The sequence below is a fragment of the Hemicordylus capensis genome, chromosome 5 (genome assembly GCF_027244095.1).
Source record: "Hemicordylus capensis ecotype Gifberg chromosome 5, rHemCap1.1.pri, whole genome shotgun sequence".
Classification (NCBI taxonomy): domain Eukaryota; kingdom Metazoa; phylum Chordata; class Lepidosauria; order Squamata; family Cordylidae; genus Hemicordylus; species Hemicordylus capensis.
This window is the reverse complement of record NC_069661.1, coordinates 223,086,139-223,101,129: the sequence shown is the minus strand read 5'-3', so window position 1 is coordinate 223,101,129 and position 14,991 is coordinate 223,086,139. Positions and strand designations below refer to the sequence as shown.

Here is a 14,991-nt window from a genome sequence, read left to right as displayed (position 1 = left end):
TTGGGTAGATTTCAGATGGTGCTTGGTGACAGTTGCTCTTCAAAACGGGAGCTGCTATATGGAGTCCCTCAGGGCTCCATTCTGCCACCAATGCTTTTTAACAACTACATAAAACTGCTGGGTGAGGTCATCAGGGGATTTGGTGCTGGGTGTTATCAATATGCTGATGACACCCAAATCTATTTCTCCTTGTCATCAACATCAAGAAATGGCATTAGCCCCATAAATGCCTGCCTACAGGCAGTAATGGGCTGCATGAGGGAGAATAAACTGAAGCTAAATCCAAGCAAGATGGAGGTACTAATTGTTGAGGGTCATAATCTGCAAGATGGGATTGAACTTCCTGTTCTGGATGAGGTTACACTCTCCCAGAAACAACAGGTTCATAGCTTGGGAGTGCTCTTGGACCTGGCTCTCGCCCTGGTGCCTCAGGTTGAAGCTATGGCCAGAAATGCTTTTTACCAGCTGTGACTGATTCGACAACTCCGCCCATTCCTTGAAGAGAATGCCCTGAAAACAGTGTTACACCAGCTGGTAACCTCAAGGGTGGACTATTACAATGCACTCTATGTAGGGCTGCCTTTGGATATAGTTTAGAAACTTCAGTTAATTCAAAATGCGGCATCCCGATTGGTCTCTGGGGTATCCCAGAGAGACCACATTATGCCTGTTCTTAAACAGTTACTCTGACTACCTATATGTTTCCGGGCAAAGTACAAAGTGCTGGTTATTACCTTAGTTCTGGGTTGCCTGAGAGAGCGCCTTTCTCTACAAGATCCCCACTGCTCATTAAAATCAGCAGGAGGGGTTCTTCTTTGGGTGCCACCAGTTCATCTGGTGGCGTCCTGGGATCGGGCCTTCTCAGTTGTCACCCTGGGTTGAGGAATACGTTCCCCGTGGATATAAGAGGATTATCTTCCTTGGAGGCCTTCTGGAGAGCCCTAAAACCCCATCTTTTTAGCCTGGCATTTAATGAGAGCCCTTTCTCACGATTTTGTGAGAGGGTTTGAGGGCAGGTGGTGGGGAAGGCAGCAGAAGCTCCCCTTCTCCACAATTGGATTGCACACCCAGACTCCCCACAATGAAGTTCACACACCCACACCTCCCCGCAGTGGAGGTTCAGGGGTTGGGATACATGGTTCCAGTCCCCAGAAATCCCACAACACACTGCGCAAATGCACAGTGCATTGTGCGGATCCTGTGCCCATGCCAGCTGGGAGCACCTCGCACAGGAGCAGTTTGCCTGATTTAAGGGTGCACTCGTGCCCTTAACCTCGCAGCCAGAAAACTCACTCAGCTAGTCACTTATCTCTCAGCCTAACCTATCTCACAGAGTTGTTGCAAGGATAAATATCACCATGTAGGGCTACTTGGAGGAAGAGTGGGATATACATGTAAAAATAAATAAATAAATAAATAAATAAATAAATAAATAAATAAATAAGAATGAGTGAACCATAGTAAACAAGTGAACTATGTTGCATGATGCAAAAGTGGGGGTGGGAGAAGGAACAACAAAACTCTCCTTGTGCCACCATTGTTTTGGATTCTTCTCTTTGCTGACTCACTGCATGGCGATCAGTTAAACACAAAGCTGATCAATCTAGTTCTGAGGATATAATTTTCTATATCACACCTCTGCACTGCAGTCTCCCACTCTGAGCTTGATATTCTATTTCTAGACAGGGCACCTGCTGTTGCTTCAAAAAGAAAAGGAGACACAACTACAGCATTTACTGTCAAAATGCCCCACTCTTTCCCCCCACTGGCATATGACAACATGGACTTGAGCTTACTCGCAAGCAGCGACTGCATTTTGTTGAGCTCCCTATGGAAAAAGAATTGGCTTTCTTTACCTGTCCATTGAGAGCTGAGCCACCAGCGTTACATCTGTGTTGTCTGGGGCAGACTCGTACTCATAGTGTAGAAAATACAAGTGAGTGCGGTGGACGGTGAAACGCTCCCTCCGAAACTCATAACACAGGTCATCTTCATCCAGCTCTGATAGTTGTTTCTGGAGCTGCAAACCAAATGTAGACAAGAACATAAAGACTGACTCTTTTATTGAAGGGACATGACTCCTTAAAATTAGGGCTCTCATCAGTACTTAATTAATTAAATAAAATAATAATGATGATACTATTATTAATAATAGTATTAATAATCATAATAAATATTTCATCTTCATTTCATTGGTAGATATGAAATGAAGATGAAGATATTGGTAGGTAGATATTGATAGGTAAACATTCATTGGAATATTTCATTTCATTTCATTGATTCATGCATTGGTAGTTTTCTTGGCATAATATAGGTGGTGCCAATCCACCCACACTGCTGTGGGCTTTGAGAGAAGCACTGGCATTCTCTAATACTTTGAACTAGCTGGGCTGGGTACAGAGCATCTGCACCTTGAGTTTGCCTCAGCCCAGGGGTGTAGCTATAATTGAGTGAAAGGGTTCAAAGAACATGGGCCCCCAGCTCCCGAGGGCCCTCCAGCTCCATCCCTCCCTATTTTCTTCATTATCTCCCTCACTCTGGGGGGCCACCCCTCTCTCCCCTCACTACGCCCCTGCCTCAGCCCTTTTCTCCACCCCACCCCACCCCACCCCACCCCACTCACTGCTGGCACTTATTTTCGGCCAGCCAGTTGGCCACCCGGCCAGCTGCCCTCCCACTGGCCACCTCGGCCCGTCACCTACCCCCGCCCACCGTCCAGCCCAGCACCTCTAGCCAGCCGGCTGCTTCCTCCGGCTTGCCACCACAGTTCCTCCCAGTGACTGGCTGGCTGGCCCAACTCCTCCTCCGGCCCAGCGCATTTTTTCCTAGTGGCTGGATGGCTGGCCCGCCACCTCCTCCTCTGGTCCGCCATGCTTCCTCCCAGCAGCCTGCTGGCCTGCCACCCACCTGGCCGTCATTGCTGTTTCCTTCCCGTCACTATTTGGGCAGCTGCTCATGAACTTTCGCAAGACCTGCCACACATGCGATTAGCGATGGGTACGTTTACGAGAATTATATAGATAGATAGATAGCGTGTCTGCACTCCAGAGGCACTAGTTAGATTGGAAATATGTCACTTGACTGTCAGTGATGTGTTTCTGTTCTCATTAACCAATGGGAGGTGGCAGTTGCCCTCTTTCCCCTGCTTGTGGATTTCCCAGATGCACCTGGTTGGCCATTGTGTGAGGCAGGATGCTGGACTTTTTCACTAGCACTTCAGGAGAGTAGGTACACTAATCAAAACGTTTGCACTCTTGCACGAAAGCCCAGGTGCTTCTCTGTAAGCCTGCAGCAGTCTTTAAAACCACATCAAGTTTCCTACTACCCAATAATGACTCAAAGTCCACCAATTTCAAGCCACCTTTCAAGGGGTTCTACAGGTGTCAACCAATGTGCATTCCAAGGATGTTTGGAAGAGCAAAACACACCGCAGGATCCAACTGCTCATTTTGTCCTAGAAGCCATAGCACAGAATGAGATCGGAGGCTGATAACAGCAGCTGAAGGCACAAAAATAGAAAGAGGGGACAGGCATGTTTTCAGCTTCAGCTTCATCCTCAAAATCCATACACAACTAAATGAGTCACCAAGCAAATTATTATATAGATCATTAGGGTTTATTGTGTCGATATTTTGTAGCACATTACTGTTACTTGGACACTTTGACCAGAATAGTATAGCGCATGCAAGAAAGGAATGATAGGGTTTGCAAAGCTTTTGTAAAAGCAACTTAACACAGAATTATGTTGACATTGTAAGGACATAAGAACAAGAACATAACTGTTTTTTATATAATTACTAACAAAATGCCCATTATTAGAACCTCCGAGTAGGGATGTGCACGGAACCGTGGCTGGGCGGTTAGGAAGCAGCGGGGTGGCACTTTAAGGATGGGGAGAAGGTGCACTTACCCCTCCCACCAATTCCCCCCCCCACATCATTTTTTGGGTAAAAACCTTCAGGGTGGCAGCATACCTCCCTGCTGCCCCGTTGCCCTCCTCAGCCGGAAGTGGCTGGAAGTACTGGGCGCGTGTGCACGCATGTGCACATCAGATGGGGGTGTGTGCGCATGCGATTTCCGGCCGAGGAGGGCAACGGGGAGGCAGGGAGGTATGCTGCCGCCCTGAAGGTTTTTTTTAAAAATGACGCCGGCAGGGGGAAAGTGGCGGAAGCGGTAAGTGCACCCTCCGCCCTCCCTTAAAGCACCCCCCCGGGGCCTTCAAACTTCAAACCGGCCCCATGTTTGGAGGCCCATAAAAGGGACTCCAAACAGGTTCGTGCACATCCCTACCTCCGGGGTATGTGGAGAGAGGATCTGCACATTGCAAGGAACACTGAGTGATGAAGGGCATGTCTGTTACAGATGCCATGGTTCTTTCTCCCTACGATGGCTTCTCCCTCTCATCCCCACTGGGATGGGGGTTTAATCAGCACCCTTGCCTGGGGGTGATCCATCCGAGTAATATCCCTGAGGAGAGGGTTCATAGACCAGTGGTAAAACCCATGCTCTGGCACCAGGTTCAATCCCTGGCATCTTCAGGTAGGGTTGGGAAAGACCCCTCTTGGAAGAGACATACCGCCTCTGAACATGGAAGTTGCTATCTTGCTATCATGGCTAGTAACATTGACAGACCTCTCCTGCATGCATAATCCTTTTTAAAAGCCAGTACTCACAGGGGTTTCTAACATTTACCAAAACTTCTACCTAATGAAGGAATCCAGAAGAAACCATGTATTTGTTTGAAAATGGAAATTTCCTGCCTGACATCCAGATTTGACTGTGTTGAAATGCCAGCATTTTCTGTCATGCAATGTGGGAGGGACAATTTTTTACTATCTTCCCTTCACTCAACAGTTACCTGTGCCTCCCAAAATTATGTCCCTGAAGGTCCCACAGTCATCAGGGACATAGTTTCAGGAAGCACTGGTGGGTGCAGAGGGAAGGGGAAAATGCTGAAAATCACTTTCCTCTGTTGTGGAACAGAAAATGCTGTGCATTAGTGCAGAATTAGTCTGAATGTTTGCCACCATTTTGATCTGGCAAGTCTTTTAAGTGAGAGCTCTCATTCTTGTGTCAGAAACGAAAACACCCTTCTCAGAGCTATGGAAATAATTGCTGTTAAAATAAATCAAGGACTGCTGCCCCATGCAAATCTCAAGATGCCTTTGCATACAAATCACTATTCCATCTTCTGACATCATATGATTTGATGTTGTGCATTTTTATCTTGCCCAGTGGATGAGATTTATTATTGTGATGTTTTAATCATGCTTTTACTGTTTTAACTCTATTTTTAAGTGTTTTGATTGTTCTCCTCTTGCATAATATAACAATTTGAAAAGCAGACTATAAATTCTCAAAATTTTGTTAAAAATAAAATGTGTTATCTAGTACAAAATCTGGCAGCTCTGAGAGATTTGTAGATGTGGAATGCACTGGTTTGGTTTCTAAACCCACACTCCAGTTGTTCTATACTTTCTCCCTTTCCCCTTTGCCACCAATCACTTTTTCCCTCAACGAGTCCAAAATGGTAATAATTACAAGTTATTGTTGATAAAACACCTGTCAGCTAATTAGAAATTACCTCTCTCCCCCCTCTACATGTACACTCACACACGTAAAATGGTTTGCAATTTGCAAGCATATTAATGTCTTATAACACTATGACTATAATCTTTTCTTAGCTCTGAGTTCTCATGATCCATGCTGTCCAATGTGAGAGTTTTCCTGTATTTTCTGGGAATGCATTTTTTCAGTGGCATTCTGGGTGTGTGAAAACTGCGTGTTTTTATCTTTCATGGTTTGGTCTGGGAGTTTCATTGTCAGTCAGTGAGGCGGGTCTCACGATCCAAGAGACCCGCCTGGGGAGGGTGAGCGGGCACACTCCCTGCACATGAGCGGGGCAGCAGCCCTGGACGGCCAGATCAGCCGCCCACATGACTGCCGGCTCCGTGACAGAGCCAGTGTGGGCTGGAGGATAGGGGGCCACGCAGCCCCCGGAAGCTCCAGTATGCCCTGCACGAGCTTGCAAGGCATACTGGAGAGACCCCCGAGCCGGGAGGCTGCTTTTCAGCCTCCCGCCGGGGGTCTACTCATGAGTAGCCACAGCATGGAGCTGCGGCGCGGCTACTCATGATTGAAAAAAACCCAGGTTTGTGGAGTGCTCGTGCCGCAAACCCAGTTTAAGGGACAAGCTACAGAAGCGGGTGACCCGCTTTGACAGAACCGGGCTTGGTTGCAAGCCTGGTGGGCTTGACGATTGGTGCGGAGCGGGCTAAGCACCCTTAGCCTGCTTTCCACTGATCATCAGAATAGCTTCAGTGAGTGAGTCGGCAAGCATCTTAATTAGGGATGGGCCTGGACCGGTCCAGACCTGGACGGTCCGGCACTGGGATGGGGGGGGGTACCTTTAGGAGTGGCGGGAGGGTTTACTTACCCCTCCCGCCGCTTTCCCACTCTGTTGCCGTAATCTTAAGAGTAACTGGGGCGGCAGGATACCTCCCTGCCGCCCCTTCCCCGACGTTGCTGGGAAAACTCCCAGCAGTCCTTTGCGCGCATGTGCGCATGTCACAGAGACGTCACGTCACAGAGTCGTCACGTCACAGAGTCATGTGCGCCCACGCGCGTGCAAAGGACTGCTGGGAGTTTTCCCAGCAACATTGGGGAAGGGGTGGCAGGGAGGTATCCTGCCGCCCCAATTACTCTTAAGATTACGGCAACAGAGCAGGAAAGCGGCGGGAGGGGTAAGTTAACCCTCCCGCCGCTCTTAAAGGTACCCCCCCACCCCAGCGCCGGACTGCAGTTGGCGGTTCCGTGCACACCCCTAATCTTAATCTCTTATCTGACAGTCTTTTCCTAGCTCTATGAGGTCTCATTCCCCATACTTTCCAATGGGAGAGATTTTCTAGGAAAGTAATGGATTTTTCTGAGATTTTGATGGGTTTTTTTTTGGGGGGGGGCGTTGTTAGTCTGGCCAAAATCTGGAACCTACTTGTGAAAACATCATGTTTCTATTATTTGTGGTTTGCTCTGGGTGTTTCATGTCAGTCAGTCAGGCCCAAGCAGTTTTATATTATAGATATATTTCTACTACAACAAATATGTACAGATATAAAGATATTGGTCTGGTATTGCTATCTTAAGGAAAATCCAGAGAACATCCAGAGCTGGATTCTGGTCGCAATCCAGGAAGATAGTGCAAGGGAGAGCTTCCTCACTACTGCTCTGATTGCGGAGCATCAGGTGCACAGCAGGGGAGGGAAACATAAGAACAGCCCTGCTGGATCAGGCCCAAGGCCTATCTAGTCCAGCATCCTCTTTCACATAGTGGCCCACCAGATGCCGCTGGGAAGTCCACAGGCAAGAGCTGAGGGCATGCCCCCTCTCCTGCTGTTACTCTCCTGCAACCGGTATTGAGAGGGATCTTGCCTCTGAGGCTGGAGGTGGCCTATAGCCCTCAGACTAGTAGCCATTGATAGACCTGTTCTCCATGCATTTACCTAAACCCAAAGCCATCTAGGCTGCTGGCAGTCACCACATTCTGTGGTAGAGAATTCCACAAGTTTATGATGTATTGTGTGAAAAATACTTCCTTTTGTTGGTCCTAAATTTCTTGGCAGTCTGTTTCATCGGATGACCCCTGGTTCTAGTGTTAAAAGAGAGGGAGAAAAACTTCTCTCTCTGCACTCTCTTCATGCCATGCATGATTTTATAGATCTATCGTGTCTCCACTCAGTTGACTTTTTTCTAAACTAAAAGCCCCAGATGTTGTAGCCTTACCTAGTAAGGACGGTGCTCTAAGCCCCTGATTATCTTGGCTGCCCTCTTCTGCACCTTCTCCAGTTCTACAATGTGAGTTGTGGTGACCAGAACGGTACGCAGTACTCTAAATGTGGCCACAGGGAGCCAGTGTGATGTGGTGGTTGATCCAGAGTGCTGGACTAGGACTAGGGAGACCTGAGTTCAAATCCCCATTCAGCCATGATACTTGCTGGGTGACTCTTGGCCAGTCACTTCTCTCTCGGCCTAACCTACTTCACAGGGTTGTTGTGAGGAGAAACTCACAGCAGGGTTATTCTGAGTAGTGACAAGATTGACTGAAAAATATTACCATTCCAGTCCTGCAAGTTGTTATGCAACTGGGCCCGTCGGAGGAAGAGCAGAATATAAATATTAAGAACAAACAAACAAAAACCCATAGTTTTGTATAAGGGTTTTACAATAGTAGCATTTTTATTTTCAATCCCTTCCTAATGATCCCTAGCATGGAATTTGCCTTTTTCACAGCTGCCGCACATTGACACTTTCAATGAGCTGTCCACCTCAACCCCTAGATTCCTCTGGTGGCAACCATACAGTCCGAGCAGATTTCTTTGTGGCTGCCTCACAGTCCTAAAACTCTCTTTCTCCAAATAACTGGCAAATCCGAAATACTTTTTATGAGTGCAGCTTCCTTTTTAAGCTAAGGTGGCATTTGGAGGAAGGAGTTAAGTGGAAGAGGGGACAAGGTTGGGTTTTAACATGTGTGCTAGATTTTTCTTAATTGGCTATTTGTACAATTTAAATATATTGGCTCCTGTCTTGGGTCTTTGGGATCAGGCTAAGTATGCAATTAAAAATGAACCAATAATCCCTCCTGTGGCAAGTACGTCATCTTCTGGGAAAGAGTTTCACATTCTCTGTCAGTTATTGCCTTCTATACAGTCTTTCCTCAAAGAGGATCAGAAAGAGAATTTTTACCCAGAGTTTCCCACGGCAATCAGCAGTTTACTGCCACTCTAAACTGGTGCAAAATGGCATCTTCGCACCACACAGCCCTTTGGCTGTCCATATGCCACTCATTCCACTGTCATTGGGTCTTTCCAATTAATATCCCATCCCTCTCCTTTCCTGTATTTTACACCAACCACTGGTAAAAATAACTATATTTTTCTTAAAATAGTGATTAGAACAAAAACAAGTGACTCTACTAAATTCAGAATCTACAAAATTTCTGCAGAAAGGGGTCGTGCGAGTTTACATTTCAAGACTCTCACATCACAGTATGAGGGAGTTGCTATTACTTAGAATTTTTTCGGCTCAAATTGGGGGCAGGGATCTGAGGGAGAAGATTTCATCAAACCATAACACTCCCATTCAATATTTTTGTCACTGCTACTCTGGATTCTATTGTGCTCGCTACTGGTGCTGCCCATGCTTTTATTTTTAAAGAGATCCTGACATTTTACATCTCCACACCAGAAGGATTGTTTAATTCTGCCTTTACTCTAATAGCTTCTATAACTCTGTCCATACATTATGCTCAACACATGTACTATCTGTGTACAGTGTGTACATGTACACTTCTCTACCATACAACATACCATACGTTATGCTAATTGCATGTGCAGTAATATGCTTTCTATCTGTACCCTGCTTTTGAGGGGGTCCAAATACAGGTTCACTTTACAAATAAATGCATGTACAGTAATTCACGCAAAAACATGTACATACAACATATTGTGGTCATTCATACAATCAAAAAGGGTATTCACATGTGTAGCCTAACCCAGGGTAGGGCAGCCTAGCCTGGGTTAGGCTGCATGTGTGAAGCATCGAAGCGAGGTCGCTCCCTAAGTTACACCTGCGCCAAGCCCCACTTTCAAACCTTGGTGTTTAGATGAGGTTAAGTGAATCCTTGGCTGGCGATTGGGCAATTACTGCTGGGTTAAATGACTTCCCCCTGGCCTGCCACCATTTCTGGCAGCGAGCTGGGGGGAAGGAGTGGCCATACTGCACTTGTGCCCTGGGGCACCCAGGGATGTGGGAAGGGGCGGAAGTCCCCCCTCCCAGCATCTCCCTTTGCTGCCCCACTGCTCATGTGGGTGTGCAGTGCAGCGGAGGGGAGAACGGTGGCTGCTCGTCTGACAGGGAAGGCAGGTGAGCTCCTGTCTTCTCTGCAGCCTGCCTACTTTCCTCAGCGAGGTTGTGTGCACGACCTCAAAAACTGTGTTCTATCCAGGTTTGGGAGCTGTGCGTGTTCCCAATTTTTGGTTGTGCATGGAAGCAATGTAGGAGGAAGAGCTACCCAAGTGTTCCTCCTACCTTGCATTCACACAATCACTTCTACCCAGGTTTTCCCCTTACCTTGCTTCCACACAACCGAAAATTGGGAGCACACACAACTCCCAAACCTGGGTAGACCACAGTTTTTGATTGTGTGAATGCAACCTCAATGTCTCAGTAGGGCTCCTCTTTAAGCTAAATCAGAGCACAGGAAGTAATAGGAGAACACATCCTTTCTGGAAAGGAAAAGCAACAGAAAGGGTTTTTTAAAAAAACATGGTCAACACCAGTGGAGAAAGTGAAGATGCTGGCAATAAGTGGAGCAAAAACTTCGTATCTTTCTACACTGGCCCCCTGGGGGCGGGGGCAGCATTTTAACTTACTACTACTTATGACAAGCTTGACTGAAAAAGATTACTATTCTAGTCCTGCAAGTTGTTATGCAAAGTAAGATTCTCCATTAAGCTGGAGTCAAGCTGATCTAAACAGAAAATTAACATTCTCACATTTTAGAGGGTTCACTGTTGAAAACCACTGTTCATCACAACCTTGTTCATTTCATTTTCCCCAAAGCACAAATAATATTGGAGATTTAAATAAAGCCAGAAATGACTAGATGAAACATCTTGATTTCCTTCCCCTTTCCTTCCTTGGAAAGCCATTACAATTCCCCTTATCAATCCTATTCATCAGCCTAAGTAGGAATGGTTAAAAGAGCTGTAGCACACCACTCCTTTGAGATATCCTAGTATCTTTTTTTTAATTTCACAAACAGCCAAGCTATACATTTGTAATTGCAAAGCAGCCATTATCTAGGTAGTCACTGAGTGATTATCAGATTACTTCAGGCTTCTAAACTAAAAGGATATAACAACTTAATTATGAGCTATGGAACAACGCTATGGACTAAATTATGTCTCTGATTGCTGTGGAGGAATGGGGCAAAGAAAGAGCGTATTTTATGCCCTGATATTTTAACTGCAAAAATTAAAAAATGCCAGAAGGGTGCAAGTGCAAGTTTAATATTTACATGACATTTTCCACATGGAAATGTTATACTGTAGCCTAGAGATGGCCAGCTTCTGTATCTTTATGGGGCCATTTTGTTCTCTAGACAGTGGCCCAGAAGTGTATTTTGTCACAAAAATTATTGACCCTTTTTTCGATGGTCAGGTTCTATAATAAAGGTTATGTGATCTCCCATGAAGCTACAGTTATGGAGCACATCTGAGAGATAGCCTATCTAGGAATAGACTAGAGAATTACATATCAGGTGGTATAAAAATATAAACAAACAAACAAATAAAAGTCAGGGCATCTATTAATATATTGCTGACTGCTAACTGAGTGTGTGGATAGGTACAGAACTTCCACATGTTCCTGTTAAGGGTGAAGTGTATTTGAGGATGTTGGGAGGGTCCCGAGCCATGCCTCCAAATAACTTTTTGGGGGAGGGAACCCAGACCTACGCCCACAGCCACCCCCTTTTTAACCACCCCTGAAGAAGCACATATGCTTTCCAGCCACAGAATGTTCAAGAGAAGGTTCCAAAAGAAGGTTTGTTCCCCCTTTTCAATCAATAGGGCATAACCAATTACACTGGAAGTTTGGGATGAGGATGATGAGAGAAAGAACTGGGAGAAGGGGTGAAGGTGAGAGGGAGCATTGACAGTAGGTGACAGTTGGTGTTAACAGTTACAGAAGATGCAGGCTTTATACAGAAAAAAGGGGGAAGAAAATGCCTAACACAAAAACAAAGAGAGGACATCCTAAAAACAAAAAGAAATGAAGAAAAGGCATCAAAATATGCTACAACTCCAACAAGACCTCCCCCACCTTATGTTTCACCTTCCTGCTGCCCATCAATGTCCTATTCTATCCCTTCCTCACCAATACAATCCAGTACACAAGGTTTCAGGTCTGACACAACATTTTTGTCACAAGTTCCACTTGTTAGATACTAGTGTTGACCAGGCACCACCCCCTTGTTCTTGCTGCCCCTTTTACAGATGGCAAAAATGGGAAGATACTTCTCAGTAGTTTCATGTGCCCCTACCCCCGGCCACCCTGGCGAAAGCACTTCAAGCTTTTTAGAGGGAAGAGCTTTTGTTTTGTTTTGCTTCTTTACATAACGTATCAGTCTTCCGTGGGTGGTGGCAGCACCAGTGTTTCAAGCACTGCTGTCCTTAGGTAAGCAATTTCAAACCACAGTTAGGCTAGAAAATTCCCTCTGCCAGAGGACAGGGGCAGCTAGGATGCCGTCTGGATCAACAGTCTAAACCATTGGTTCCCAACTTGGGCTCTTCCAGATGTTGCTGAATGACAACTCCCGGCATCCCCAGCCATAATAAATTGTAGTTGGGGGTGCTGGGAGTTGTGGTTCAACATCTGGAAGAACCCTGGTTGTGTACCACTGGTCTAAACAAATGTATGCATAGCTGGGGCCAAGCTGGTTGCTCTCTTTACCTGTAGCCACAGAAAGACACAGTGGAATTGGAGAGATCTAAGCTAAGGTGCCAGGGAAGGCTCTTGAACAGAGTTGGGGGCAAATAATACCCCCTTCTGTAGCTTTCTAAAATGATGAACACAAAACATAATAGATGGCCCCATGGCTACTCTGTGATGTGTAAGACCCCCAAATTGTTGGTGGGTTATGAGATGGAGTTTTTAAAAAATCTATTAAAAAATAGAAATAAAATGCTATGGTGTGTGCTTTACGGCCTGTATCATTTTCTGGATTGCAACTCATGAACTGGAAGGCTGCAGCTATGTTGTTAATATTGTAATTTTAATCAGCATGTTTCACATTTAATTCACATGAGCACAATTTGTGACAAGCCAAAGTTGATAGAAATGTCACACTTGTTCCGCAACATTCTGATCTGAGAATTGCTAAAAATGGCTCTCAAGTATCTGGAGATAAGCAAGATATCATGATGTTTGGAGAAAGGGAATACATTTAAGTTTAGTTCTGCCTAAAGCATCAGCATATTTTACCATGGTATTCTTTCAAACTTCTCAACAATAAGGACTAGAAACTTACTGGAATCAAAGCTAGGAGGTTCCAGTGATACTGTGGTTGTTCATTCTACCAGAGAAGCTGTTTGTATTGTCCTTAAAGTATGCCAAAGATTAAGTAATAATGCAACTCATATTTCAGATAATTACAGTATCATCCACATGAAATATAAATATATAAGAATATAGAACATCCCAGCTGGGTCAAGCCCAAGGCCTATCTAGTCCAGCATCGTGTTTCCCAAAGTATGCCCCCTCTCCTGCCTCTATGCCTCTGCAACTGGAATTCAGAGACATCTTCCCTCTGAGCCTGGAGGTAGTTTATAGCCATCAAGACTAGTAGCCAGTGATAGACCTGTCCTTCATGAATTTGTCTGAGCCCCCTTTAAAGTGATTCAAGCTGGTGATCATCACCAGATTATGTGGTAGAGAATGCCAAAAATTAGTTACACACTGTGTGAAAAAGTACTTCCTTTTGTCAGTCCTAAATTTCCTGGCAATCAGGTTCATGGGATGATTCTTGGTTCTAGTGTTGTCAGACAGGGAACAAACATTTTCTCTATTCACTCTTTTCACACCATGCATAATTTTATAAACCTCTGTCCTGTACCTTACTCACCTTTCCCCCCCAAACTAAAAAGCTTCAGATGTTGTAGCCTTGCCTCGTAAGGAAGGTGTTCTAGGCACCCAGCTATTCTGTTTGCCCTCTTCTGCACCTTCTCTGGTTCTAGAATATACAGTACTCCAAATGTCACACCATGGATTCATATAAAAGCACTATAATATTAGCAGTTTTATTTTCAACCCCCTTCCTAATGACCGCTAGCATGGAATTTGGCTTTTTCACGCTGCTGCAGACTGAGTCAACATTCTCAATGAGCTGTCTACCAAAAACCCCAAGGTCCCTCTCCTGGTCAGTCACCAACAGTTTAGACTGCAGTTTATTAGAATGTATCCGCTGTGGAATATATCCAATGTGTCTATAGTATAATTGTAATATGTTATCAGCAAACTATCAAGACCTGAACAAATTTGCAGTATATATTAGTTATACATTTCACTATCAATTAATAGTGAAGTACAGAATGTAACCCATGCAAGTGGCCCGGGCTGTGTTTGGGCAAAAATCTTCATAACTGCTAAAGTAAAGTAAAGTTGTGCCCTTGAGTTGATGTCAACTCCTGGTGACCACAGAGCCATCTGGTTTTCTTTGGTAGAATACAGGAGGGGTTTACCATTGCCTCCTCCCGCGCAGTATGAGATGATGCCTTTCAGCACCTTCCTATAAAGCTGCTGCCTGATATAGGTGTTTCCGATATTCTGGGAAACATACCAGCGGGGATTCGAACCAGCAACCTCTTGCTCGCTCGGCAAGTCATTTCCCCGCTGCGCCATTAACTGCTAGCCAGTAAAATATACAGCAATTTAAGATTATTTGCCTTTGCTAAGCATATGTTTTATATAAATAAACCCAGCAGGTTGTGCAGTGATTTGTTCTTCCTAAATGAAAACATTTGGATAGAATAATTTAACACGTCCCTCCAGTGCTCTTTTCCACTGATCAGGTGGGAAACAAAACCACCAGGGAAGGCCTCCTCCAGATTTAAAACCCACATTCCTTTCCTTCCAGTGTACAGACAGGCCCCATAGTCACAAGTGAATACTTTCATCAGACGCTAAAAGCTCTATGTCTCAGGAAATAAATATGGCAATATGAATAAGGTGTTTGAGATACAAAATAAATTTTAAAAAATGTAAAGAGAAGCATTTCTAAAACTTTAAAAAATAAAAATAAAAGACAATCCAGCTTATTTTTCTGGGCAGTGAACTGGGATATGTGTCTTAATTTCAGATCACAGCAACTAGGTTTGCAGTGCTGCTCAACTTCAGCCCTCCTGCAGATGTTGGACTACAATTCCCACAATCCCT

General features: G+C 45.1%; 1 protein-coding gene across 1 annotated transcript in view; it reads right to left on the bottom strand.

The window, feature by feature from the left end:
• Positions 1 to 14,991, bottom strand: part of LARGE1 (LARGE xylosyl- and glucuronyltransferase 1) — a 366,765-nt gene that overhangs the window by 42,864 nt on the left and 308,910 nt on the right. Inside the window, exon 10 of the mRNA XM_053253740.1 lies at positions 1,857 to 2,020. Within this exon, the coding sequence (XP_053109715.1) occupies positions 1,857 to 2,020 (164 nt within the window). The remainder of the gene's footprint in view (positions 1 to 1,856; positions 2,021 to 14,991) is intronic.